This window comes from Eretmochelys imbricata, chromosome 3 (assembly GCF_965152235.1).
Source record: "Eretmochelys imbricata isolate rEreImb1 chromosome 3, rEreImb1.hap1, whole genome shotgun sequence".
Taxonomy (NCBI): Eukaryota; Metazoa; Chordata; order Testudines; family Cheloniidae; genus Eretmochelys; species Eretmochelys imbricata.
In genome coordinates this window covers 201,738,274-201,764,974 of record NC_135574.1, presented here as the reverse complement: position 1 = coordinate 201,764,974, position 26,701 = coordinate 201,738,274, and the positions used below count along the sequence as shown (strand labels likewise).

At 41.5% G+C, this 26,701-nt stretch overlaps 1 protein-coding gene across 1 annotated transcript in view; it reads left to right on the top strand.

Moving 5' to 3' along the window:
* PLCB4 (phospholipase C beta 4) overlaps positions 1–26,701 on the top strand; it is a 208,855-nt gene that overhangs the window by 146,011 nt on the left and 36,143 nt on the right. Inside the window, exons 24-30 of the mRNA XM_077812056.1 lie at positions 267–369; positions 4,253–4,417; positions 7,437–7,641; positions 14,898–14,986; positions 15,512–15,662; positions 19,556–19,605; positions 19,720–19,785. Of these exons, the coding sequence (XP_077668182.1) occupies positions 267–369; positions 4,253–4,417; positions 7,437–7,641; positions 14,898–14,986; positions 15,512–15,662; positions 19,556–19,605; positions 19,720–19,785 (829 nt within the window). The remainder of the gene's footprint in view (positions 1–266; positions 370–4,252; positions 4,418–7,436; positions 7,642–14,897; positions 14,987–15,511; positions 15,663–19,555; positions 19,606–19,719; positions 19,786–26,701) is intronic.

The following is a 26,701-nucleotide window of genomic DNA, read 5'->3' as shown; positions in this document are numbered from 1 at the left end:
AATCCACTTCAGGATGTAATTTACTAACTAAATCTTGGCTGGGGAGGGGGCTGATTCATTTAAAAAAAAAAATTAGTCCAGATCACCTTAGGGATTTTTTTCCTCGCAGCTGCATGAATTAAAATCAGAATGGCAGTATATATTTTAAAATACCCTGGGGGATTTCATTTGTTAAAGCTAGACCATCAATATTACTTATAATAAATAAAGTGGCAATTTAAAGTTCCATACATAAATACATTTCTTCTTCTCTTTCTCAAAATAAGGTATCTCCTTAAACCAGATTTCATGCGACGACCAGATCGAACATTTGACCCTTTCTCTGAAACGCCAGTAGATGGTGTTATTGCGGCAACTTGTTCAGTACAGGTAAAATATAACTGAGACTGCAGTCATCTTAGAGCATCCAAAACCACATTTAAACAGAAGCGGATATCTAATATGTACAGCAAATTTCTTCGGAATTTGTGGGTTTCATCAAATTGTTCTATCTAATTCATCTAATTATTGTTATTTGATTGCTGTTTATGACATCTGTGTTTACACGAGCTGAATAGAACAGGATATAATTAGAAATGGTTTGTAATTATCCATTTAAAGTGTGTCACTCAATTTTAAATCCCCGCTATTCTTTGTGGTTTAGAGCAGCCATGTCCAAATAAAATATGAGCTCATTCCTGCCGGTCATTCAGAACCAAGTATGTTCCACTGGTTGCCGCAGAGTCAGACAATGTTTTGTAATGGAAATTTTTCTGTAGGACGTTTTCAGTACATCTAGAACTTCAGAAATGGCAGCCACATTTATGGTGTCACTTATGGCTACTCTACAAATGAAGGTAATGCAAGGCTTCAGTAGAATTAGTTGTGGAAAATCAGTTATGGAAAATTAGTGTGGAAGGTGGGGTGGGTGGGAATACAAACACTTTTCATTCATAGAGCAGCCGCATTTATGTCCAATTTGAATGTTCTGAAAAGGTTAGTTACCGAGGGGTCCTAACTTTTTGAATTCTGTGAATCATCTCTGAGACAGTAGAGGCCATAAAACTCCCAGGATAGTTTATGTAGCTTACCTAAATCTTCTATTCCTGCTCTGGATAGAGATTACCAGCCTTTAGGAAGGAAAGAAAGAGTTGCAGAGTGACCTCTTTTATTGCATTTCCTCCACTCTCTGCCAGGACTCTATTAGCTCAGATACCTCAGAATGCTGCTCAGGAAAATGCTGTGATCTCAATGATCACTTTATATATATCCAGAGGAGGAAAAGATGTGAAAATTCCAAACTGCATCCCCAGTTGACTGTTTGTCATGCATTATGTACATTTACCCAAGTTTCACATCAGTAAATTTGGGATAATAAAGCTTACCCCTCTTTGTAAAGCATATGGGATCTTCAGAGGAAAAGTGCTGTCTAAACGCAAAGTGCTGTTGTAAGTGCAAAACTTATCATTTATATTGGGTTATTACTTAGTGGCCCTACTCTGAATCAGGGCCCCATGCACTGAACAAAAAAAACTGGAGGGCACTGTCTCTTCCCTAAAGAAAAGGAGGACTAGGGTAACAGGAATAAGAGCACATGTTCCCTAAGGTAATTGTGTTCATAATTTGTTGGTTCTGAGTCAGTCTTACAGTAGTACCTAGAAACCACAATAGAGATCAGGACCCCATTGTGCTAGATGGTGAAGAGGCAGTCTCTGTCCAAAAATTTAGAGTTTGAATAGGGAAGACAGAGAGAGGCTGGAAGGGAAACAGTCACAGAGAGGTCTCCTACAGCATGTCAATGACAAAGCTGGGAATAGAATTCGCGTCTTGAATCCCAGTCCAGTGACCAAGCCACGAGACTGCATTGTCTCTCAAATCAGTCATTTCAAGTTTTCTGTAATTAAAGAATGTAAGACCAGATACTTTGGTGCACATCAGAAAAGAACAGGTCAAAATCGACCTTGGTCTGTGCAATTTTAAATATGTTTCATTTCTGCGTTCAATCCTTGACAGTACAGAATAACAACATATGCTGTGTTGGGAAAGAAAACCTCATGTTAGTGCAACAAAAGTGTGTCACAGGAAAATGGTCTGCTGTAGCCAGATAAATATGGACTTGGAATAAATTTGCAGCAAATTCAAGATATTTGTGTGCAGAGAGAGGGAGAGGAATCCTGTAATAGGCTTCCATTACACTAGTTTGTTTGGTTTTTTAAGTATTCTGCATTGCACAGAGATGTTATATTAAATTAGATTTGCGTATTTAGTGAGTACCATGTGGAAGTGGCTCGTAGAATGCACTGAAACTAAAGTAGAGCAATAACATCCAGCCATATAGTTAAAAAGTTTCCCCTAATATCTAACCTAAATCTCCCTTGCTGCAGTTAAGCCCCTTATTTTTTGTCCACTCTTCAGTGAACATGGAGGACAGTTGATCGCTGTTCTCTTTATAACAGCCCTTAATATATTTGAAGACTGTTAAAAATTTGGGCCTTAGTTCTCATTTGAGTTTGTTTGGCTTCATCTTCCAGCCATTGGTTCTTGTTACATCTTTCGCTGATAAATTAAAGAGACTTTTATTGCTGAGCATTTTCTCCCAATGAAGGTCTTTAGATACCAGCAACGCACTTTTAAGCAAGTGATTAGACCCATTAAAATCAGTAGTACCGCTCATGTGCTTAATGTTAAGCACGTGCTTAAGTGCTTTGCTGGATCAAATTCTCACTGGCTTGAGCAAGGCATAGTACAGACAGGCTCAGGGCAACCTTCACCATATAGCTCTGCCAATCCACATCTTTGTAAAAGCATTAGAGAAAATGTAGTTTTTTAAAGGGTGCTGGAATGACAATGCTGAAGGTGGATGTCCATAGAACAACATATGAAGTAACAATGCATAAACTCCCCTAGGTACCACCTCACCAATATGAGGCAATCCTGTTTTGTAGGAACTACAGTTAGAGTGTTAAGATTGTAAGCTCCCTGGGGCAGGGACCATTTTTTGTTCTTTGTTTACAGAGCACCGAGCACAACGGGGTCCTGATCCATGACTTCGGTCTCCTAGGCACTGTGGTAATACAAGTAATCAGAAGAAAACAAAGATAACTGAGTTTCCACCTCCACCAGATCATTGGCCCTCTGTTCAGATGTACCATCACGTTTGTCTGTTAGTGCCAGTTATGATAGAAGTTAGGCAAAGTTTACACATGTCTGCTACCCAATGTATTGATGCCACCAACTCATTTTAAATAGGCCACTGAGTAAGTGAGATTACAGTAACTTGCAGTTACTCCATTGGCAGTGACCTAGAGGTGAAAGGCTTCATATGCCTGTTACCAAGGAACAATCTAGTCCCGCTTTGAAAAAGCATCTCAGTTGTGAATTGATTCATCTGCTGTTATAAGCCAAGGTGCCCCTTGAGCAAAAGTCTGCCAACGTTGCCCATTCTTTTCATCTGATATGGCAAACTTGAGAAAGACACTACGTGTGACCCAAACCAAGGTTTGAATGTACAAGTTCATGAGAGAAAAGCCAGTCCCTCTACCACTATAAAACCTACTGCACAATAGTGCACTTCCACATGTGGGTTTATGCAGCAGTCAATGTTTGCAGTGAGCTCATGACCCAGCAAAGTGCTTATGCCTGTTCTTCAGTCCTGTCCTGTAATGAGGCCTTGGAGCTGAGAATATTGCATGCACAGCAGCAGCTGCTGAAAAGTAGCGGGAACAATATGACTTTCCCACGGGGCTGTTATTAGAAAGTACATGCAGTCAGCCTCTCACTTTCATTAACCCTAAAATTCAGCATAAAACCCCCGAAATGTAAAAGAGGAACCCTATCAGAAAAGACGCGGTTTACTTGTTACTCATGCAGATACGTAATATCAGCATGGAATCTAATTTTAAAAAATAGGTGATACTAGTAAATGTACATTGTATAAATAGGCCAAATTCATTACTGATTTCCACGCTGTGTAATAGCATTTAACTGTAATTTGTTGTGTGTGCACATATTCATAAAAATCGTAAAGAATTACCTTTTATTTACAAAACCAAATGTGCGAACGTGAAATTTAGTGGTTATTCGATGCTGAGGAAAAAAAAATTACACTATTAAATGAATATGACTGCTCTGTATAATGAATGCATGTGAATACTGTTATTTGATAAAGAATACAAGTGACATTATTTCCACTCATCATAAAGTACTGTATGTTTTATATTGTTACTTTCTTCAGATCAGAGGAGTGTATTTAATTCCTTTTCTTCTTTTTCAGGTAATATCTGGTCAGTTCTTATCAGATAAAAAAATTGGTACGTATGTAGAAGTGGATATGTACGGGTTACCTACGGACACGATACGTAAAGAGTTTCGAACCCGCATGGTGATGAACAATGGCCTGAACCCTGTTTACAATGAAGAATCATTTGTATTTCGAAAGGTAGGATTTTTTGAATGTACACTTGGGTGTTTTGAAGCCTGCTTTTGCAAACCCTTTCCCATGTGAGTATTCTTTACTTGCATAAGCAATCCCCTTTGCTTCGGTGTGACTGCTCACATGAACAAGGGTCACTCCCATGAACAAGGATTTGCAGGATTGGACCTTAAATTTGTAGGACTTAACGTTTACCACAGTCAACCGGTCAACCATTAAGGCTGAATTAAACTTTCAACGGTTTTTTTTTTTGTGGATAACCTCTGTAGTTGTCACATTATTATTTTTTTTTTTGTCTGTTTGGCTTTTCCCTCTTTTTTGCTTCCTCCTCCTTCTTGGAGGAACCCACGTCCTTCGTGGCAATGCCTGTGTTCCAGGTATGCAGTCTGCTCAGAATGAGCTCCAGCTGGTGGACACCAACATTCCCTGGAGATGTCTTCTTCCCTGCCCTGACAGTGGCTGCTATCTTGCACTGTTCCTTCAGCCAAGAGGGCAGGTGAGATGCTGCATCCAAAGCTAAGGTCAATGTCATTACATGGAAAAAATGGAAAGGTGCTGTCTTCCTCACACACGTGGCCAGCTCCCTTCTCCTGTAGACCATGTGTATCATGTACTGAAAAAAAAAAAAAAACCCACCTCCACCACCTTTCCCTGGTACTGTATGGTGGACTCACAGTGGGAGATCAGTCGTCATCTCAAACGTTCAGTATTTATCTCTCGGTCTGATTTTTATTTATTTTTTTTTTGTCAACTGGAGTTTCATCCAAAATACATGCGTTAACAGTGCCGTCTTTGATAATGTGTGTTTTGCTTTCACCTGTTCTGTTGTCCTGCAGAATTTTTACTGTTTTTCTTTCGTGACAGGTTTTGCCTGCTGATCATACTGTATTTATATGTATATTGTGTAACACAGATAATCTGCTTCCAGTGTAGAAAATGTAGTCGACTCAGATCTCCTGCGAGGGGACTTGTCCTAATGCTGTGCTGCTGGGACCCCATTTCAGGAACGCATCCCTATTCAGCACATATTTAATGGCGTCCTGAACAGGGATGAACTTAAGAATGTGTTCAAGTGCTTTCCTGCATAGGGGCCGAGGAAATAGGCAAGAGGAAATGCTTTAAGTTCACCGTGGGCAGTCCCAGATGTGCATCCTTGCCCTGGGCTGGGTAACCAGATGACCTGCATCTGCTGCCCTTTGGGTTCTTCCCATTGAGAGGACACATGCTTGTACAATAAACTATGATTTGCCACACCAATTCCATAGTAACTCATTTGTCACAACTTGACCTCTTGTAAGTATAATACGAGTAAACAACCAAGGGACCTTTGTTCCTTGGTACCCTCCCATGATCATGGAGGAGGAGTTAAAACTAACTAGAGGCTAGGGGCTTGAATTTCTACCACCAGTGATGAGCAGTGGTATAGTACAGCCCATCACATAATGAATGGTGTGCTGGTCTGTGACATGTAAAGGGAAGATTTTACCCATGCTGTTTAAGTGGCCCTAGTCGGGTCAGCTTGGGGCCTGGGGCTCCTCCCATGATGGCATTAACCCTACACAAATGCTAGCAGGTAATGTGTGAATTCTGTTTGATCATTCTGTTTGATATTAAATCTTCTGCCATTCTAACCCAAGTTTTGTGTTGTCATTCTGTTGTGAGGGGCTGATGCTTGTGATACGGTGTGTCAGGATGCTTACTTCTGGTCAGTCAGACAGTACTTAACAGGGCAAGTTAACTGTGGTGTCTGTGAATAGTTCAGACAGGCACAGAGTTCAAAAAGCTGTTTGTTTCTATGCTGTTTACTTAAGGCTTAAACTGAAGGCAGCAGGTCCAAGGGAGGAAAAGTTTGTTTTATTTTCTTCTCTGAGTGACAGTCTCAGGCATCACCGAATATAGCAAGGTGGAGAGAGGAAGGAAAGTAGTAATGTCTCAGTGTTATTTTAATTAGTATTGATTCCTTTCTGGGTCAGGTCCTCTTGATTCCTTTCCTCTCTCTGTCTCTTACCCACTTCCGCTGTCAGGGCCATTTTTGGCCTGCAGCTTAGACAGACTGGGAATGAAAGATTGCTGGCTTGCCCTGTACAGACATTCCTGGTGCAGGGAATTCTCTCTCCTCCAGTCCTATCCCTGATCACCTTTCTGAGGAAGCAGGTGGAATAGGTCTCAGGCTAGCCCTTTTGGATTCAGGTGGGACTGAAAGGAATTGCTTTTGTTGGTCAGGATGGGAACTGTCAGCTTCAGGTACCCTTTGCTTCAGTGTGACTGCTCACATGAATAAGGGTCACTCCTGTTAACAGCTTCAGGGACCTACTGTCCAGCAACCACTACTTCTTCCCTCTGCGCGAACCCCCACACCCGTCCCTGCTGAGAGTGTTCCCCACCAGCACCAGGCCTCCCACTGTGTATTGCCCTCCTTCCGTTGCCTTATAATGTACATGTGTCACCCTCTTCCCCACCAGACCTCTCCAGCTGTGTTCACATCACATCATCTCCCTCCGACAGTGTGTAACACCCCATTCTTCCTCCTTCTCGACACCCTTATTCTATTATTGATGTCCTTTCCAAGTACCCCCCCCCATCATTGCCTTTCCCCTGACCCCAGCATTACCCGTCTGCCTTCGACTACCAGTTTGTGTCTCGGCTACTCCCTGCCCACTTTCAGGGGTCACCGGCCTCCAGCGATGAAAAATAAATAAGCAAAATATTTAATTATTTTGATTACGATCTGGAGAATTCTTCCACGAGCAATTTCTGTGCTCCAAAAAACTAACACCAAGCACGAGAGAGAGTGAGAAACTAAACTTTTCCAGTAATGCCTCCATGTCTGAAAGCAGACAGCTTGCATCCAGCAAAGGGTGATGGTATTCTCTTATAGAGATAAGTAGATTGTGCTTCTGACTTACCAGTAGTGGAAATGGACATCCACTATGTTGTGTGATCTCTGGATGCTTTCATGTGTGGTCCTTGGGCAATTTGCAACATTGTGAGAGTCAATGAATGTCTTTATTTTATGGGTTCCCAGGTTATTCTACCTGATCTCGCTGTTCTGAGAATAGCAGTGTATGATGACAACAACAAGCTGATCGGTCAGAGGATCCTGCCTCTTGATGGCCTTCAGGCAGGCTACAGACACATTTCCCTTCGAAATGAAGGCAACAAACCACTATCTCTGCCCACAGTTTTCTGCAACATTGTGCTCAAAACATATGTGCCTGATGGTTTTGGAGGTAAGAAGAAACACATATTACAGCTTCGTGAATCTTGGGTTTTAGTACGCAAGGAATATAAGTTCGTTGTGCAATAGAAAATAAGGGATCCCTGGAGCACTGGAAGAACATTTATCTGCGAATCCGTAGGAAAGTTCCTTCTGTCTGGTTAAGATATCTTTACTTTTGTCTCAAGTGCCTTAATATTAACAATGAAGAGAATGTAGCCTTCAAAATTCAAAATCAAGACAGTGATTTCTATTAGTTTGGAAAGAAACAAAGCTACAATTACATTTCCCAAGGTTACCTGAATTTGTTCAATTTGCCAGTACTTAATCTCTTTAGAATCTCTTAATCTCTTTAGAAAGAACTCATTGGATATATTAATTGGAGTAAATGTCTAAGTTAAAACATATATTGTAGTTTCATAGTCTAGGGTGCAAACAAGATGCTGGTCTTTTTTAAAGCGTACTTTAACCATTCTTCTAAATACTCCTGCTCTGAAAAGTGGACACGCAAGGTGCTGAATTTTCAAGTATTAATAAACTTTGCAATTACAAGTGATCCTCTTCCCCCCCACCCCTTTTGCATACTTCACACCACTCTTTAAATTAAATCTTAGTCATCACTTATTAGTGACAGTTAGGGTTGCCAGTTTTGGTTGGATGTGTTCCTGGAGATTTCATCACATGACATAAACTTTAATTAAAGATTAATCTTTAATTCCTGGAGACTCCAGGCCAATCCTGGAAGGCTGGCAACCCTACTGCCAGTGTTTAAAGTTGCCACCCTTATTATCTTCACAGCCCTGAGATAGCCCTCTTTGCCTGATCTCTGAAAACTTGCTCTAGTTATTTTTCTCTTTACAAGACAAACTTATCTTTTCAAGATAAATGTTATCATAGATAGGTCTCTGACACTGCTCCTACAACAGTGCTGTATCAGTATGTTTGCTTGAATAAAAAATACCAGCATAACTTTATTGAAACCACTTTTTAAAAGCAGTCACAGAAATCTGAGTAGAGGCCTAGGTCTAACAGTAGTAAACACCAAGAACTGCCAGCAAAGTTACGTCACCATTATTGTGCTACTAGTGATGCAGATTAGGTAGCAAATCCAAGTGCAGCAGAGTAGCAGAAGAGCAAGGATGTACTCCTTCAACTTATATGTATTTTAGTTGCCCTAAGTCTTAGTATTTTTAAACTGCAGGACGGTGTACTGGAATCTTTCCACTTTCATTAAGCATTTGGCACTGAGAAATGTTCTTTTTCAGGTGGGATGAAATTTGCTCCTGTATAGAGGGCTAGTGCACGGCCCATGTACCGCCTGTATCCCATTTAAGACCTCAAATTAGGGCTCACATTGGATTTTAAGTGCTCCATAGGCCTTGTTCTGTCCCTCTGAACTTCACCCTCGAAGAGATTTTTGGGAAATCTTGCTGGAAAAACTATTTTTTGCTCTTTGTAAAACTAATTCAAAATGTGAAGGTCACTGGGTTTTGTACACAATAGTTACTACAACTTTAATGTGGATTGGATTTTCAGTAGTAAAAAGTAGAGAAAGAGAGCGTGCGCGAAATTGTTCAAGGGACTAATTTTACCAAATATAATTAAAACCATACATACACCATTTGCTAGGATTTCCAATCAAACTTTAAGGAGAAAACATAGGCCCTGGCTTTTATGGGACAACTCTCTTGCCTAAAGTTAAGCATATACATAATTGTTTGCAGGATCAGGGCCTTTTATAGCAAAAAATAATAAGTTAAATGTTGACCCCCACCCCACCCCCCCGCCTGCGCCCCCCACTGAAATCAATGAGAGGTTTGCCAGTGACTTGATTGGTACGAGGCACTTGCTCATTGAATGAAAACGTTGGGTTTTTAACCAACAGTTTTTACCAGTAAGGGCCCCAGTTCAGAAAAGAACGTTAGCATGAGCCTCAGTCGAGGCTGCTGTGGACAGCACATGTGCACATGCTCAAAGCGCTGTCCTGAATCAGGATGAGGCCCCTGAATTGGGACCAGACATTTTGTAAAGGTTTGGAACCCAGTTAATGTGACATAAATGGAGTTCCATTGTGTTTACTGTTAACTCTTCCGTTTGCAGAGGTTTGAGGGTTTGCTCACACACAAATCCAAAAATGATACAGCCTTCTTTTCCCCAGAGAGGATTTCAAAATCAGTTTGTAAAAGGCGAGCTGTGTAAAAGTTCAGTGTCGGCTGATCTTCTAAATTGCCAACGTTACTCCAGGTGGTTTATCCGTAAGGTGTAAGGGGTGTGAAGAAAAAAAAATGTTTACCCCGAGTAGGTTTATCATTAAAGTGAAATACTGCTAGGATGAGGGAACTATATGTAATATCTTGTTGCCTGTGTAGGGGAAATGGGCTCTGTACTAATGAGAACTCAACAAGCTCAGTTGTTGTTTCTCCTTTCCCAACGACAGTCATTTTTGGCTTGTCACCCTTTGTTTTCTCACTGATATAGATCAATAGCCTGATGACCAAAAGAGCTTGAGATGTTGCTTTTGATGTTCAAACGGCATCATGACTATTCTGTTTACATGTGGCTTTTGAGTACTTGTCATCTGTTCTGCATTTTACATTGTTTTATGAACTACAATTCAATTACTGTCTCTGATTTGTAACTAGATTGTTTGGGCAAAGAGTCAAGAACCTTAATTTTCAGCTACTTTCCTTTTGAACCTGTAGGAGTAAGATTTAAGAATGTCTTTCATGCCAAATAATAATGATTCATGATTGCTTCATGATAGGGTTAGGAAGAAATGTGCACCATTTTCTTTTTTTGATGTGGTTTGCTAATTTTCTATGGTTTATCAGCTTCAGTTCCCCTGCTCCTAATAGCCAATGGGACACAAATCCGTTCTGAAGAAATGCCAAATGAGGCAGCAGATTTCAAAGAGAGGCTTTTATTTCATATAGATAGTGTACCTAATAAGCAAGCACTATTACATACAGTCGTGATGGGACTTCTGCTTCTAGAACACATGCTTCCCAAGGCTATACTGGTTATACACAAGTGGTTTTGTTGTTGTTTTTTAACTCATAGCTTTAAAACTTTTTGGTATCCAGTTACCTTACCAAAAAGACCGTAAAAAAGAAAAATTGAAGCAGAGGACAAGTGGTGGGGTAGAAAAGAGCGGTGAATCATTTACCTCCAGTAGAAATGCTGAGCCTTTGGCGAGGTGTATAAATGATGGGTAACACAATTTGCAAAGGTCTCACTCTCCCACACACATAAGGAGGGTTTTTTTTACTTGAAAGTTCTTAATATTCAAGTTCCATTTTCAAATACTATGTGATGGTTGCAGGAACAAGGCAGGCATGGATTTTCTTTGAAGTGTAGGTTCTAGGGATTGGAAGGGTAGTTGGCTCAGTTAAAGGAAGGGAAAATATTCAGGTTGTTGGGGCCATTATGTGCTTGGGATAAATGTCTGTCCATTTGATATTTGTGGGAAATACCGCTGAGTGAGAGACACAAGATACCAATTGGTAGGGAACAGTGGTATTGGAACAGTCTGTTTTTTGGGTGGTTAACTTGAGCCGTCTAGGTGAAAAATATTATTTAATGCAGCTTTCGTATCTCACACAAACTATCTTCGTATACGGATCAAGTAGATACTAAGGACTGAAGGCCTGATCCTTCTTTCTTCACTTGGGCAAAACTTCCAGTGACTTCGGTGGGAAGTTTGCATGAGTAAGGACTGCAAGATTACCCCCAAAATTCTAATGGGTTAATATGTTTTTCCTGGACTGGCACATGTGTCCCTAGTCCCATATTTTATCTATGACATCACAACTAGTTACTTTGAAAATAGCTATGACTTGAGACAGGATTCTGGTATGTGAAATAAAATTCAAATCTTTATGAAAACGTTGACTGCCAAAACCATCACTCTAGAAGTACAGAGCCATTACATTACTGAGATTATCTGGAATGCAAGGCCACAGAAAGGTTTATCTTTACTGATAAGCAACTGGAAGATGAGTTTACTTTATTACATGACAACATTCTGAACAGAAAGAATCCACTATGCACATGGTGTTGTGTTTGAGGGGCAGTAACTGAACTCACTACTCTCTTTCCAGCATGTGAGAAAAGGTTTAGTTGGGGGAATGTCATCAGTTGCATTCCCTCAAAATACAGTTAAGTGAGAACATCATCCATGACGGTCATGGCAAAAGCTCAGGCATAATATGTACAATATTTTATAACGAATGGTTGAATCAAGATACAGCTTTTAGACAAGCGAATGGATGCACTCTGGATTTCTGTGTGACACTTCTTCAACTGGGAGGCCTATTTAATAGTCCCGAGTGACTCTCTTTTCACATGCAGGAAAGGGGCAGTATCTTGAAACATTAAAATATTAATTGTATTTCAACTCATTAATGTCCTGCGTGAGTGGTTATCTTCTTCCTTATCATGGAAGCCTGCCATCCTTAAAATGGTAATTCTGCTCAAAGGAATGTCCTTAGGGACTCTCTTTACTTTCAGCTGATGTGCTTTTTCACTGTCCAGGTCATCCTGAGAATTAGTGAAGTTTAAAGTTACATAGGGATCACCCGGTCCTGGCTACTTTCTGTGGATGCTTTACTACTGTAGATACTGAAATCAATTTCATTTGTCACGCAGCATTTCTCATTATGGCTGACCTGTCTTTGCCACTTGTGAGTTACTTGATTATCTGTAAATCAAGGCCTGAAAAGATATATTTTCTGCAGAAGCAAGGACTGATGTGTCACTGCATAGCTGTCTGTATACAGTTGCACATTCATAGCTACGTACACAAAACACATGGCACATAATCCATAAAATAATATTTCTTATGGGGTGCAAATGTTAATTTAATTTCCGTTTTATTGATTTTTACACACTGCCATATAGCAAAGAGACAAGTACATGAAACTAGCAGAACTCTCTTTGGGCCTGATTCTGGTTTGCCCCTAGAATAACAAAGATCACAACTGGGGCCATCTGTGTATTAAGGACTTAAATTGTCGACAAGATGTTTCCTGATTCAACTAACCAGTATAAACCATTGTATATGGTAAACGTGAATGTTTATCATGACGGTCCAGGGAGTCAGGGATACTGTTGTTCATATTGTGCTGTAAATGTGCGTGGCACTGTGCAGTGGTTAAATTATACCTGCTCCAAAGAGCTTGCCATGTCGAGCCCTCAACAGTTTAATCCCATGCCTGTTGATGCGAATAGCAAAACTCCTCTTTTCTTCAGCAGCCCATGATCAGGCCTCAGTTCAGCAAAGAACTCGAGCCTGTGCCTGATATGAAAGGCATGAGTAGTTTTATTGAAGTCAGTCGGACTGCCCTCGTGTTTCAAGGTGGCGTTGGCTTAGGCACCTCGTTAAATCAAGATCTAAATACACAAGTTGATGCAGTATGTGCAGTGTGAATAAAAGTCAGTGAAGAATACTGCTTGTAGCTGGGATGCTTCTAGGAAAAGGAAGGGGACTTATTACATTCTTTTGGCAGAGTTAAGGGAAGGCAGTTGCAGAATGTCAATGTGTGAAGTTATACCAGGTATAAAGCCTGCACTAGGGGAGAAATGATGGCCCATAGTTACGCCAGGGTGAGACTCACAAGCAGATAAGACTGAAAAGTGATTTTACAGCCGCTCTCTAATAGCAGGCAGCAGAACCACTCAGGGGTGAGGGGTAGAAGAGAGAACAACTAAATGAGCTTCTCCTGCCCCAGCAGCATTCGGGGCATTCTGTCCCCTAGAAGACGGGTGGAAGAGGCAGCAGAAGGTGATGTCACAATATAACCCTCACTTATTCATTCGTTTATGTCCCTCATGTTGCATCCCACGTCTGGGCCTTGGCAGGGTGAGTGGTATGAGTAGTCATGAGTCATGCAGGGGGAATTCTGTAAATAAATTATGGCAGTTGTACTGTTGTTTAGGCCACCCGTGTAAAACAATTAGTTCCCTTCACCTGTGAGCCATGGCAAATATCAGAACGGTTTGCGTGAAGGCATCTTTACTTCCAGATTGATAAGCCTGCTCTTTGGCAACCAAGAGAAAAAAATACAACCTATGTCTGAAGGGAGGCAGTGTGGCCTAGTGGATAGATCACTGGCCTGGGATTCTGAAAACCTGGGTTTTATTCCTGGCTCAGCCACTGGCGGCTGGATGACCTTGAGCAAGTCACATCTCTCTGTGCCTCAGTTTCCCCTCCATTTGTAAGATAAGAACAATGCTACTGATCACCTTTGTAAAGTGCTTTGAGCTCTACTAATGAAAAGTGCTATATTATTATTATGGCCTGGTCAAAAGCCCTTTGAAGTGGGAGTCTTTTCATAGACTTCACTGGGCTTTGGATTAGGCCTTTACTCAATCAGTGCCTAAAGTATCCACCTTAAAATGGGAGTAATAATACTCCCGTGCCTAATGAGAGTCCTGTGATGATAAATCGAGTAATGTTCCTAATGCTCACAGAGACTGTAGTGATAGGGACCGTATAAGTGCTTGAAAAAGAGTAGGATTCTTAGAGAGGAAAATTCACGTGATGGTTAATATGCCGTGGCTGATCCAAGATAGAACTAGAGTAACCTTGAAATATACATTTCACTTTTTTGAATCGGGGAGGATGCTGAGCAGATGTGTATAATCATGAAATTTTAATCTCCTTTTCTCTCTCTTTCTCTCTTGTGATGAGGGAAGGGAGAGAGACTACGTTAAAAAAGCTTACCTACTCCTACCAAGTTTACTATGAAAAGTTGGCCCAGTGTTGAGGACTGTGGAACATGTGACAACACTAGAATAAAGCCTTTGTGAAAGCTAAATTACATTTTTCAGAGTAGCAGCGGAGTTAGTCTGTATGGATGTGTCATTACACAAAGTAAAACTATTTCCCCATGTTTATTCCCCCCCACACACTGTTCCTCACACGTTCTTGTCAACTGCTGGAAATGGCCCACCTTGATTATCACTGCAAAAGGTTTTTTTTCTCTCCTGCTGGTAATAGCTCACCTTACCTGATCACTCTCGTTACAGTGTGTATGGTAACACCCATTGTTTCATGTTCTCTGTGTATATAAATCTCCCCACTGTATTTTCCACTGCATGCATCTGATGAAGTGAGCTGTAGCTCACGAAAGCTTATGCTCAAATAAATTTGTTAGTCTCTAAGGTGTCACAAGTCCTCCTTTTCTTTTTGCTAATTACGTTGTGCTTTGTGCTTTTTGAATGACTCTTAAAATGTTGAAAACCTGATAAATATTCATTTTCTTTCAGATATTGTGGATGCTTTGTCAGACCCAAAGAAATTTTTATCTGTCATGGAAAAAAGAGCAGACCAGATGAGAGCTATGGGTATTGAAACTGTAAGTAGAAAGTAATTATGAACATAGGCAAAATAATTCCATATAGTGGGTAGTACAAAATACAGGGTTCGCTTTATGGACAATGCAAAATACAGGCTTCCCTTTACAAGAAGTAAAACCTCTGCAATGAGATTTGGGCCACAATGTTTGGTCAGTTCTCCTGTTGATAAATTGGTCATTAATGCAAGTTATTCTCTTAGTCTCCGTTTTCAAATATAGAGCTGTTCTACTCTTAAATACATGAATATGTGTTGTCAGATTTATTAAAATACCCTTCACTGCATTTCCAAATATAGTCACCGTCATGAGGGATTATTTTATCAGTCACGGCAGCATATCCATGTGTCTAAAATTAGAAAGGAGCCATCCTTATTAATTTTCAGTAAAAATAGATTATAAATTCTTCATCTGAAAATATTTTTTGTTGAGAAGTATTAGCAAATATAAGGGGAATTTTCTTTAAAAGTAAATTACTTCATTTCTTTACCCCCTGCAAATGATATTTTGTAATAATGGTTTTTCCAGAGTGATATAGCTGATGTACCAAATGACACTTCAAAGAATGATAAGAAAGGAAAAGCTAATAATGCCAAAGCAAGTGTGACTCCTCAGAGTAGCTCTGAACTTAGACCAAGTACCACTTCTGGCCTTGGACCTGGGATGGAAACTAAGAAAGGTAAAGAAAAATGAGCTTTCTCTCCTTTAAATGGCTTAGAAGGGCACTAAGAAGTACTACCTCGTTTTTAGTTTTGTACTTTCTGTAATTTTGAATCCCTCTGAAAAGCTCAAAAAGTAACATCTTTCTGTATGAGTGGTGTCTCTGTCCACTTGGCAAATACTGTTTTAACCATATTTCTCTTGGTGCAGAAGCCAACATGGTTGGATTTTAATAAATGTCATGTTTGTGCACCAGTGTAGTCAAAGCTCTGAGCAGGAATATGCATGACACTGGGAACAATATTTATTAATGACCTACCAGAGTTGGCCTAGTGGGGAAGGCTGTTTTCTTGTATATTTCACAAAAATTCTTTTGTTTTAAAAATTCCTCAGCAGAGTGGTTGATTTAAATAAAAACTAGGTATTTAGGATTCTGCGGAGATCCCCCATCAAATTAGAAATGTTTTAAAGTGTGGCCGTATTCTGAAAAGTGTCTATGAAACTGGCATTGTGGGCACCCATGTTTATTATCAAATATTTCCGTATCAAATGTGCTCAGTTTATAAGCAGATAGGTGTTTTTTTCCTAACTGCTTGTCCTGCAAAGTCGTCTTTGAGAACCAAGTGGGTTCTTTCTCTCTCATACATCGTCACAGACGATAAAGGGTCTGTGGGGCCAAATGGGTTTGCACAGGTATTACTGAGTGAAACTTGGTAAACATTTCTGTTAATGTGCCAGGAGGAATGGAATCCAGCTCATTCTCTGGTGGCTGCCTTGGTTTTGCAGGGTTAACACGCGTAAAAAGCAGCACAAACTTCTTTCTGGCATGAAAGTTAGCAGGTAGGGCTGAATACACAAATAAGCAGAGCTGTTGGGAAAGAAGATGACATTTCTATAGTCACTTTTCAGAGTAAAGCAGGTCATGTTTGGAATCTAAAGTACTTCATTCGCCCTTTACCAGTAAAACAATCTTTTTGTGAATTGAGATACTATGATATAAATGTGAAAAGAGTGACCTGTTGAACTGTAGACATTCATATTTCATCACAAAACTGTGGTAGTAAACTTATTGGATATTAATTAGGAGCGTGTGTGAATTCAGTTACTAGGCTGAGGACGTATATTTTCAGGCTGATTACTGAAACGTCATTATTCTTGGCTGGAAATGTAGTTCCACACATATAATAACAAAGCAGTAAGTATGAATAGGGAGTCTGCGTTTTCAAAAGAAAATCCGAAACTCTCATTTTAGATCACAACAAACATTGGGCAGCACAATTTCTTAAGCCTTGATTTCAGTGCTTGTACATTTGCCATCTGCTCTGCGTCCCCCTTTTTCTCTCCTGTCCACTTGTGGAATAATAGAGCAGGTCCTTTGTGACTATCCTTATTATCCTATTATAAATTTTTATTATTTGTTAATACCTGCATCATTCTGCACACACTAAAATGCACAGTTCACACTGAGGTCCATGGGAGTAACATATCCAGCAAAGTACGGGAGCCTGAGGGAGCCTTTCAAAGACACAAATGAGAGTTAGGCACCCGGCTCCCATTGACTTGCAATAGGAGGCAAGCGCCTAACCTCCTATTTATATCTTTGAAAACTTCCCCCTCTGTCTTTGTGTCTTATAAAGCACCTGCATGGTGCTAACTCAGAAATAATATATCATTGGGGCTGAATGTTAAGGTCCTTAGATTAAAATTTCACCTGTTCTGCAGAAATTGTCTTTATTTTGCAAGATCTGACTGTTGTTCAGTGGAATTCACCTTACAAGGCAGATAATCCTTTGTCAGACAGATGGCATTTTACAGTTAAGGACACTAAGGCCACGTCTACGTTATCAACTTATATATGTATAACTATGTCGCAGAGAGATGTGAAAAATCCACACCCCTGAGCAATGCACATATACCAGCCTAACCCGCAGTGTAGACAGTGCAAAGTGGGGTCTGCAGGGATCAGTTCTCAGTCCAGTTCTGTTCAATATCTTCATCAATACTTTTGATAATGGCATAGAGAGTACTCTTATAAAGTTTGCTGTCTATACCAAGCTGGGAGGCATTACAAGTGCTTTGGAGGATAGGATTAAAATTCAAAATGATCTGGACAAACTGGAGAAATGGTCTGAAGTAAATAGGATGAAATTCAGTTAGGACAAATGCAGAGTATTCTGCTTAGGAAGGAACAATCAGTTGCACACATACAAAATGGGAAATGACTGCCTAGGAAGCAGTACTGCAGAAAAGGGATCGTTGGGGTCATAGTGGATCACAAGCTAAGTATGAGTCAATAGTGTAACATTATTACAAAAAAAAGCCCTCAACTGGAGCATTGTGTTGAGTTCTGGGCATTTCAGGAAAGAGATGGACAAAGTGGAGAAAGTCCAGAGAAGAGCAACAAAAATGATTAAAGGTCTAAAAAACATGACCTATTGGGGAAGATTGAAAATATTGGGTTTGTTGAATCTGGAGAAGAGAAGGCTGAGGGGGGACATGAAAACAGTTTTCAAGTACATAAAAGGTTGTTACAAGGAGGAGGGAGGTAAATTGTTCTCATTAACCTCTGAGGATAGGACAAGAAGCAGTGGGCTTAAATTGCAGCAAGGGAGGTTTAGGTTGGATATTAGGAAAAACTTCCTAACTGTCAGGGTGGTTAGGCACTGGGATAAGTTGCCCAGGGAGGTTATGGAATCTCCATCACTGGGGATTTTTAAGAGCAGGTTAGACAAACACCTGTCAGGGATGGTCTAGATCAGTGTTTCCCAAACTTGGGACACCGCTTGTTCAGGGAAAGCCCCTGGTGGGCTGGGCCGGTTTGTTTACCTGCAGCATCCGCAGGTTTGGCCGATCGCGGCTCCCACTGGCCGCTGTTCACTATGCCCGGCCAATGGGGGCTGCGGGAAGTGGTGCAGGCTGAGGGACGTACTGGCCGCCGCTTCCAGCAGCCCCCATTGGCCGGGCACAGCGAACCGTGGTCAGTGGGAGCCGCGATCGGCCGAGCCTGTGGACACGGCAGGTAAACAAACCGGCCCGGCCTGCCAGGGGCTTTCCCTGAGCAAGCAGCGTCCCAAGTTTGGGAAACACTGCTCTAGATAATACTTAGTCCTGCCTTGAGTTCGGGGGACTGGACTAGACGCCCTCTTGAGGTCCCTTCCAGTCCTATGTTTTTGTGTCGACGGGAGGGCTTCTCCCGTTGACGTAGCTGTTGCTTCTCGCAGAGGTGGATTAACTGTGCCAAGTGGAGAAACTCTCCTGTCGGTGTAGTAGCGTCTTCACTGAAGCTCTACAGCAGCGGAGCTGCGCCAGTGCAGTGTTTTAAGTCTAGACCTGCCCTAAGGTAGTTAGTTAAATAAGCAAGGTGTAATATAGTGATTGACCCAACGTTTCATGTAAGAATTGAGGGTCTTGCCTGTTAGATTTCTCATGGAATCATATTGACTTTGTTGTTTCAATATTAACATTTAAAATACTACTTTGTAACTGAAAGACTGTTGAGATATGCCAGTGAAAACAGCATTTGCCAGAACCTAATGAGAGGTCAGTTGCGTAATTGACACGTGGTCTGCTCTATTTCTGAGCAAGTGATTTTTACAAACTCTTTGTCTTGTTCTTGTTTGACACTCAAGTTGGGAATGAAAAGAGACTGGAATGCAGCTATTGCTATATTTTCTCCTTACACCAGTAAGATGATGGATGGTGCAGTACTGAATTAAACATATCTTTCCTATGTCTCAACAGTTACATTATTTTTAAATGGAACTCAATTGCTTGTCTACATTATACATTTTAATGTGACACACATTAATTACTGTCTAACAGAAATAGAAGTTGTGGTGAAGTTAAATACAAAAACTGTGATATGTACTAATGTGTTTGAAGTTCCAGATAAAATGTATTAATGCCTTCTAGGTATAGAACTTATTCCTCAAGTGAAGATAGAAGATTTAAAGCAAATGAAGGTAAGTTTGGGCATAAACTTTGCAGGACCATACATATATTTGCAAACAGTGAGATTTTATCTGGTGTCAGTCATTATGACTACAGGAAAATTGATCCAAGTTCCTTTTTTGTAGGCTTACATAAAGTATTTAAAGAAACAACAGAAAGAGCTGAATGCTTTAAAGAAGAAGCATGCCAAGGTATGATCATTAGAGCTCTAAGAGTTGGGGAAAACAAACTTAGCCAGCAAGTTCACTCACTTAAAAAAATCACAAAGTTTGTAAGCATGGACAAATTCTAATGATACTCAATGGAAAAACTAGGGATAAGTAAATTAGATTAGCAAGAAATACACGTTTATTTTAGCCTACACTAAGGACACCTTCCAATAGGCAGTTTTTCCCTTGAGCACTTTTAAATATTCCCTCAGCTTCCAGTATAATTTTGTTTGACTTGTATAAAGAGCAAAAGACCATCTTTACTGGGTAATGATTTCTGCTAGCCTCTTAAATGATTGTTTCTAAATCTTGTTGAGAATCAGCTACGTGGAATATGCTGTATCCAAGACAGACAGCATAGGAACTGCCGGGAGAGAAAGTGTAGGTGGGGAGAGTAGTTGAAAAATTAGATCCCCTCTTCATTCTGTGTATAATAATTACAGCATGGGTAGTCACCTTTTGCTTGTTGTTTTTGGCAGTAGTGTCCAAAGTCTTGGTCCCCCACAATCATGCTCCACATCATACACTGGCATACACAACTCCTGGTATCAAAGGAAACATAACAAGTGAAGAAAGTACTGAGGTTCTGAATTTGGTCCCATTCTCTTGGCATATAAAAGCGCTGCTTGGCTTTATAGTCTATCATTTCCTTGTTATTAAGTGTTCTTTGAGATCCTTGGATTCCAATGCAGATGACTCATTTTCATTGCATGCTTGGATTGATATATGTGGCTGATTGTTTTTAGTGTCAGAAGGTTCATCAGAACCTGCAGCAGCATCTTCTACAAGAAAAGTCACGACCATCAGTGGTGGCTGGGCTGGTAACTTTCAGGGAACTAATAATAATCCTAAGCACTTTTAATACAAGGCTTTTCGTCTTCAAAGCACTGTATTAAAATTAAGTAATTACATCTGAAGGCCCCCACCCCTCCAGGAAAGAGGGAAATAAATATTATCCTTTTACAGAAACTGAAGTTGTGAATATCCAAAGTCACAAGAGAGTCAGTTTTAAGAGCTAAAATTAGTACTTATGTACTATGGTGATGGGCACCCTTGAAGTACCTGAAACATCTAGAATAGATCACGTGTTCCTAAACTCTTTGGTAGTGAGGACCTCACCTTAGCAGAGTGAGTGCCTCTTGGACCCCTCCAGTCCCTTTGCAATCCATTGTGCTATCTCCTCCCCCATTTGGGATTACACATTGTGTCATCCCTGTGACAATTGCAGTTATTGTTTGCACAGAAAAGTAATATTAGGAAATTATTTGATGTGTATTAGCTGTCTTATAACACATTGTTGCAGCTGGAAGGAAGGAAGAGAGCCATGCAATCAGCCAGCCATGAGCAGCTTGAGAAACTCTGCACTGTTAGACCCACTGAATCCAAGAATTACTGCCAGATCCTTGGATGCCCCTCTCCATGGGCCCCCCTAAATTTGGAGGAATAAGTAACAGAAAGGAGATTCATATCTTTTGTTTTACAAAAGGTTTTCTATCCCTTTTCCTTACAAAGATGGCCTTGCAAACATAAATCGATATAAACTAATTGTTGACTTTGCAAGAATAAGCAGTGAGGCTCCACTTTGGCATTAGAAGGCTTACTACCTAACCATCCCCCACTCCTCTGCATGCCGCTTTCCATGTAAAATTAGTTCATGAAGTTTGTGGATGGTACCACAAGGAATCGTTTAGCTAACCGTCCCCAAACTCCTTAGGCTGACATGATGATGTGATAGTGGCACAGGTTATGTTGAAAACATGGAGCTAGGGGGAAAAACACTTTTTTGCAGGCCTGACCAAAAGTTCTAAAGCCAGCCGTGTTCCTGATTCTCAGTTCTGTACTCGGACTGCTATTCCCCTTCTTTTTCTAACGCCTGGTCGGCACCAGGAAAAAATCTGAAAAATTTCCCATCATCCTAACATCAATTCAGCTGATAAAACACGGGGATACATTGGGAACACCCTAAGTTAGTCACACCACTGGCCACTGACATTGTTTTCAGCCCTGTGTCATCTATCCCTACACAGTGTCAGCCATCATCACACTGGCTACCCTAGGGTTCCCAATGTTGGCAACAGTGGCTCACCTGAACTATGGAGAAATTATTAGTGTCACTTCTGGGCTGGTGATCAGCCATGATGAGGTATAGTGAGAGGGAGCCGTTGGATGCTGAGGCAAGGATTGGGCACATGGGGATGTTAGTCTTTCTACTCTCTTCATTTAGCTGCATTTTGGAAAACTAGAAAATTTAAAAACCAAAAGAAGCCTTGATGGTAAAACTTTCAAAAGTGCCTCAGTGCTCTGTGGGCCCATTGATTTTCAATGAGTCTCGTCTCCTAAGTGCATAAATCCCGTTTGGAAAGGGGGCTTAGTTATCCAGGTTACATAAGCACTTCTGAAAATGTCCCCGTGAGTCCCTGTGTGCCATTTCCATTTGGAGGAATTCCATGGAAACTTTGACTTCGCATCATAGGAGAGTACCAGCAAAGCGGACTGATTCAGCTTCAGGGGACCTGACAGGGAAAAGATTGAGCAGTGTACCTTTAACAGGTATTCAACAGGTGTGTCTCTCACGCAGCATTCCTGTCTCTTTTATACAAACAGTGATGTGCCCTGCTTTTATTTTCTTTTAAGTGTAAATGCTGATCAGCCAAAGTATTTCTAAAGACAATGTCAAAAATACTTCAGCAAATAACAGATGCAGAAGTACTTCCTGAAGTGAAGACGTTTGTGTGCATGGGATAATAAATGGCTGAATGAAGCCATGCTGTGTGTATGTGGGAGTATATAGGAGTCACACACGATCAGAAAGATGTCAGGGGTGGAAATCTTTCACATGTTCCTATTAACAAGAGGCTGAAACACCAGATGGGAGAGAAGAAAAAAGCATGATAACCTTAGAAGGGGCTATGAAAATATCTGTAAAATGTTTTTCTTTAAAGAGAACAGACCCATTTATTTTTCATATAAAATGTGTGGACAGTTGAAAATAGTCAAATATGTATTTGATATATAAAATGAGATTTGTATACTAAGTAGGATAGGTGGATAGATCATTTTAATGGAAGAAGCATACCTGATAAGTAGCCTCAGAATTAGTAAGCAGTCATTTTATACCCCTTGATAAAATTAGAATTTCCCATGTTCCCTTAATGTCAGATTAGCAGCTTTGCTGATAAACATGGAATTTTGGATTTTGTGAAGTCTGGGAGTCGGGGAAAGGAGAGATTTTATTCAGAGGATTATGAGCAATACAAATGGGAAGTTGTATATGCAAAGCTCTGCAAAGACAGGATATTGCTTTTAAATACCTCTTCATGATAAAGTGGAAGAGGCTACAGGGCAGTAAAGGAGCAACTAGAAATTAAAGCAGGAAAACATACAGTGAATAAATATTGGAGGGAAGACAACTTCAGTACTTCACACTGGTTGTGATGGCAGGCCATACTTTTTTGGTTTCCGAGTCAGTCTGCAAAGGGACCTTCCAGTGCGGCTAGCATTTTTATTTAAGTAGGGTTCTTTGAGTGACGGTCCCTGTGTGTATTCTGCTTGAGGTGCACAAGCACTCCATGGGCCTGAGACCAGAACATTGTTGCTAGAAGTGTCCATTAGTTTCTGCCTGCACCATTATCCTCCTCGTGCTCCAAACCAAGGGCTCAAGGGGTGTCCTGGACCAACCACCTCTCCAGTTTCTTGCTACCTCCTGGGGTCTGGGACAGAAGCTGTTCGAGTTAGACTGACTGGTCTATAATTCCCATGGTCCTCTTCGTTCCCCTTTTTAAAGACAGGTACTGTGTTTGCCCTTTACCGGCGCTCAGGGACTTCACCCATCCCCCAGAATTTCTCAGAGACTATTTCTGTCTTCCACTACCTCTATTCCACTACCCTCCCTCCTTCCCCTCTGCTGTAGAGCCTTAGCCTAGGGCTTTGTGCAGTAGAAGGGTAACTGGAGACGCAGTTGGTCTATACCTCCCTTTATGCCCTGTGTTCAGAGCATGAGGAGAAGAATGGCACAGGCACAGACCAGCGGACAGTGCTAGCAAAAATCTTCCTGTCTCAGGTGCGTGCTGCACACCTCAAGCAGAGTACAGCTAAGGACCACACATCTCAAAGAACTCCAGTTACTGGACAGGTAAGCACACGTCAGAGTCAGTACATCTTTCCTTTCCACCTCAGAAAAAGCTGTGCCACTGGAATTCCCTTGGGTAGTTCTTAGCTTTGACTCTCAGGTGTTGAACCAAATCCTCTACCTAGCACACAGCCTCACTGAACAGCCTGGACGTTGGGTGTTGAGTTGGGGGATTCTCCAGGCTTTGGGGCTCTGCAGAGCTTGAGCAGGAGACAAGAAAGCTTATCCTCTGCAGGGCACTGCTGCAGCCCCCACAGAGGGCTGGCTGGTAAATCTGCATAATTGCGGCTGCACACCGAGCTTCTCTCCTAAAAGACCCTTCTGCTAAGGGGTAAAGAGCCGCTGTGCTGTGCTTTGCATGTGCATGGGCTATGGAATCCCTGCCTGGGCTCGGTGCGTCCTGCTCAGATGGACTGCCTAGGTTCAGCAATGTTCTGTTCCTCTCAAGCCCTTACATAATAGCTAGATTAGGTACTAAGGAAGGAGTATTAAAAAGAAAGAGAGGAAAATATTGAAATTTGCTGGGAGAGCAATCAGCTTTTTTTTAGGGGTTGATTGATTCTTTTTTATTTTAAACCACCGTATTTTGGTGGCAGAGGCATAAATACTATTCTTAAAAACTTTATCTCAGGTAAGATCACTAATTTGAAAATCTAAGCAGGGGCTTCATCTCTTGTCGTCACATTTGCAAGGCACATTAAAATCACCTTCTGTTTTACAGCAGAATTCATTCTCGAGGTTTGCACTGTTACTCAGAAGACTGATGAGGCAGTGACTTGAGCTCATAACAGCTTGTTTTTCCCATATGGCCTTTTTCGAAGGTTGCCACATCTAACCCTTTTTTTCCCCATCATATGTCCTTCTGTGTGACTCTCCACCAACTCTTCCATATTCCCCCTGCCTTTCCGTTACGGAAGAGAGGGAGTTCCCTTGCACTGGCAACAATCATTTCAGTGTGTTCATGCCTTTCCTCAAAGTCTCGAAGGGGCATGTGCTTCTCTGGGAAGGTTGGGCTTATCGTAGAAAGGTGTGATCAAAATGGCAGTCCATTTGCTTACATTGAGAACGGCATGGTGCAATACAGGGGTGAGGATCAGACATGTCAGTGTAGCCATGTAGCTCGGCCTTTTTGCTCCGTTATAAACATGTGGCTCCTGATTTTTCCAGAAAGGCAAAGAAACTGAAAGTGAAGCCACTTGTGCAGCATAGAATCACAGTCCTGGAAGGGACCTCGAGAGGTCATCCAGTTCATTCTCCAGTCCCCACCCTCCTGATGGCATGAGAAATAAACATCATTTTCTAGGAAAAAAGAATCACAAGTTACATTTACCCTTAGCAGTAGCAGCAACATACCATCATCTGGCGGCACATGTCGTTGGTCCCATGCTGGACCAATGCCAAAACTGGTCCTTGAGGAGGTGGAGGGGGGAGTGATCAAACTGACCAGGTCACAGGAACTGTGACGAGAAGGTGGAGCCTCCCCACAACTACTTAGCTTCAAAAAGATGTTTGGAAAAAACGTATTCTTTTAAAAGTCCACACTGAGGGGCTTGATAATCCCGTTAGTTGAACACAGTCATTGGAATCTGCATGCATGTGCAAATGGCAGCCTGATTTTGTCTGGACTGCAGCTGAATGCCAAGTGGAAGCCAAATTTCATCACTGCCCTCTTGTGCTGTAATTCTGCCATTCTTAAAATAATTTACCAACTGGTTGCAAGACTGTGCCAATCATGGCACACGTGTGAATTTGCTGCTGCTTACGCTTTCTGTATCTATGGACTTTATTTCAGTTATAGCCCGTCTATAAAGTGCTCACCACAACCCAGTGCAGTGGGTCTTTGTCTGGCAGGCGGGAAGGAAGGGAGATGAGGCTCCTTTAAGGATCCCTCCTGTGTTTGGCTTACACGGATAGGGAAAAGAGAACTTGCCTCACTGGTTGGGGACAGGAAGTGGCTCGCGCTTTTTCAGGAGTCACCAATCACCCATGAGATCAGAGCAGGACCAGGTTTTTAATGATCTGCTGTGAGCAGCGTGCTTGCTGCCTTTTTTTTTTCTCTCTCTTTTGAGGCTGGGAAGGAATTTTCCCCTCACTGACAGATTGGCCGAGGCAGGGTGGGTTTTGTCATCTTCCTCACAGCAAATCAGGGATCCAGTGAGGTAGATAAGCAGGATAGATGAAGATGTTGCAAATTGGTAGGTAGCAGGTGTCCTGTGCACTCAGTCCATAGGGGGTCCGATTCCCTGATAAGCAGTTGTTGGAAGTGGATTTAGAGGAAGGCATCCCCCAAGGCAACCGGGAAAGGGGGCTTGGGCTCCTACATCTGGTACAGCAAGGAGACACCCCCTCACACACCTCTTTTCCAGACCCTCTTAACCTTCACACAAGGAGAGGGTGGTGGGGTCCCTGTGCCGAGCTATGACCAGGTTGGGAATGGGAGCTGCTGAAGGCAGGACCTCCCAAGTAGGTGGAAACCATTAAGAAAAACACAGTGACTTCAGCCTTATTTGCTAGGTATTCACAGATACATTAGGTGAATAAAGGTGCAGCCTCCCATCCACAGCATCTTGTTCTTTATCCTTTGTGGCTGGGGCAGTGGAAAGATCTTCAGAAGTTCAGCAAGCCACAAAGATATTTTGGTTCTAAGGGTTTTATATTATTTTTTCTCTAACGTGGGTGTACTATAAACCCAGAGATGCAACACGCAGGGGGTTTTATAAAGCTGCTGCCAGTAGATAAGACTGAATATTTTTGTAATGACACCCACCT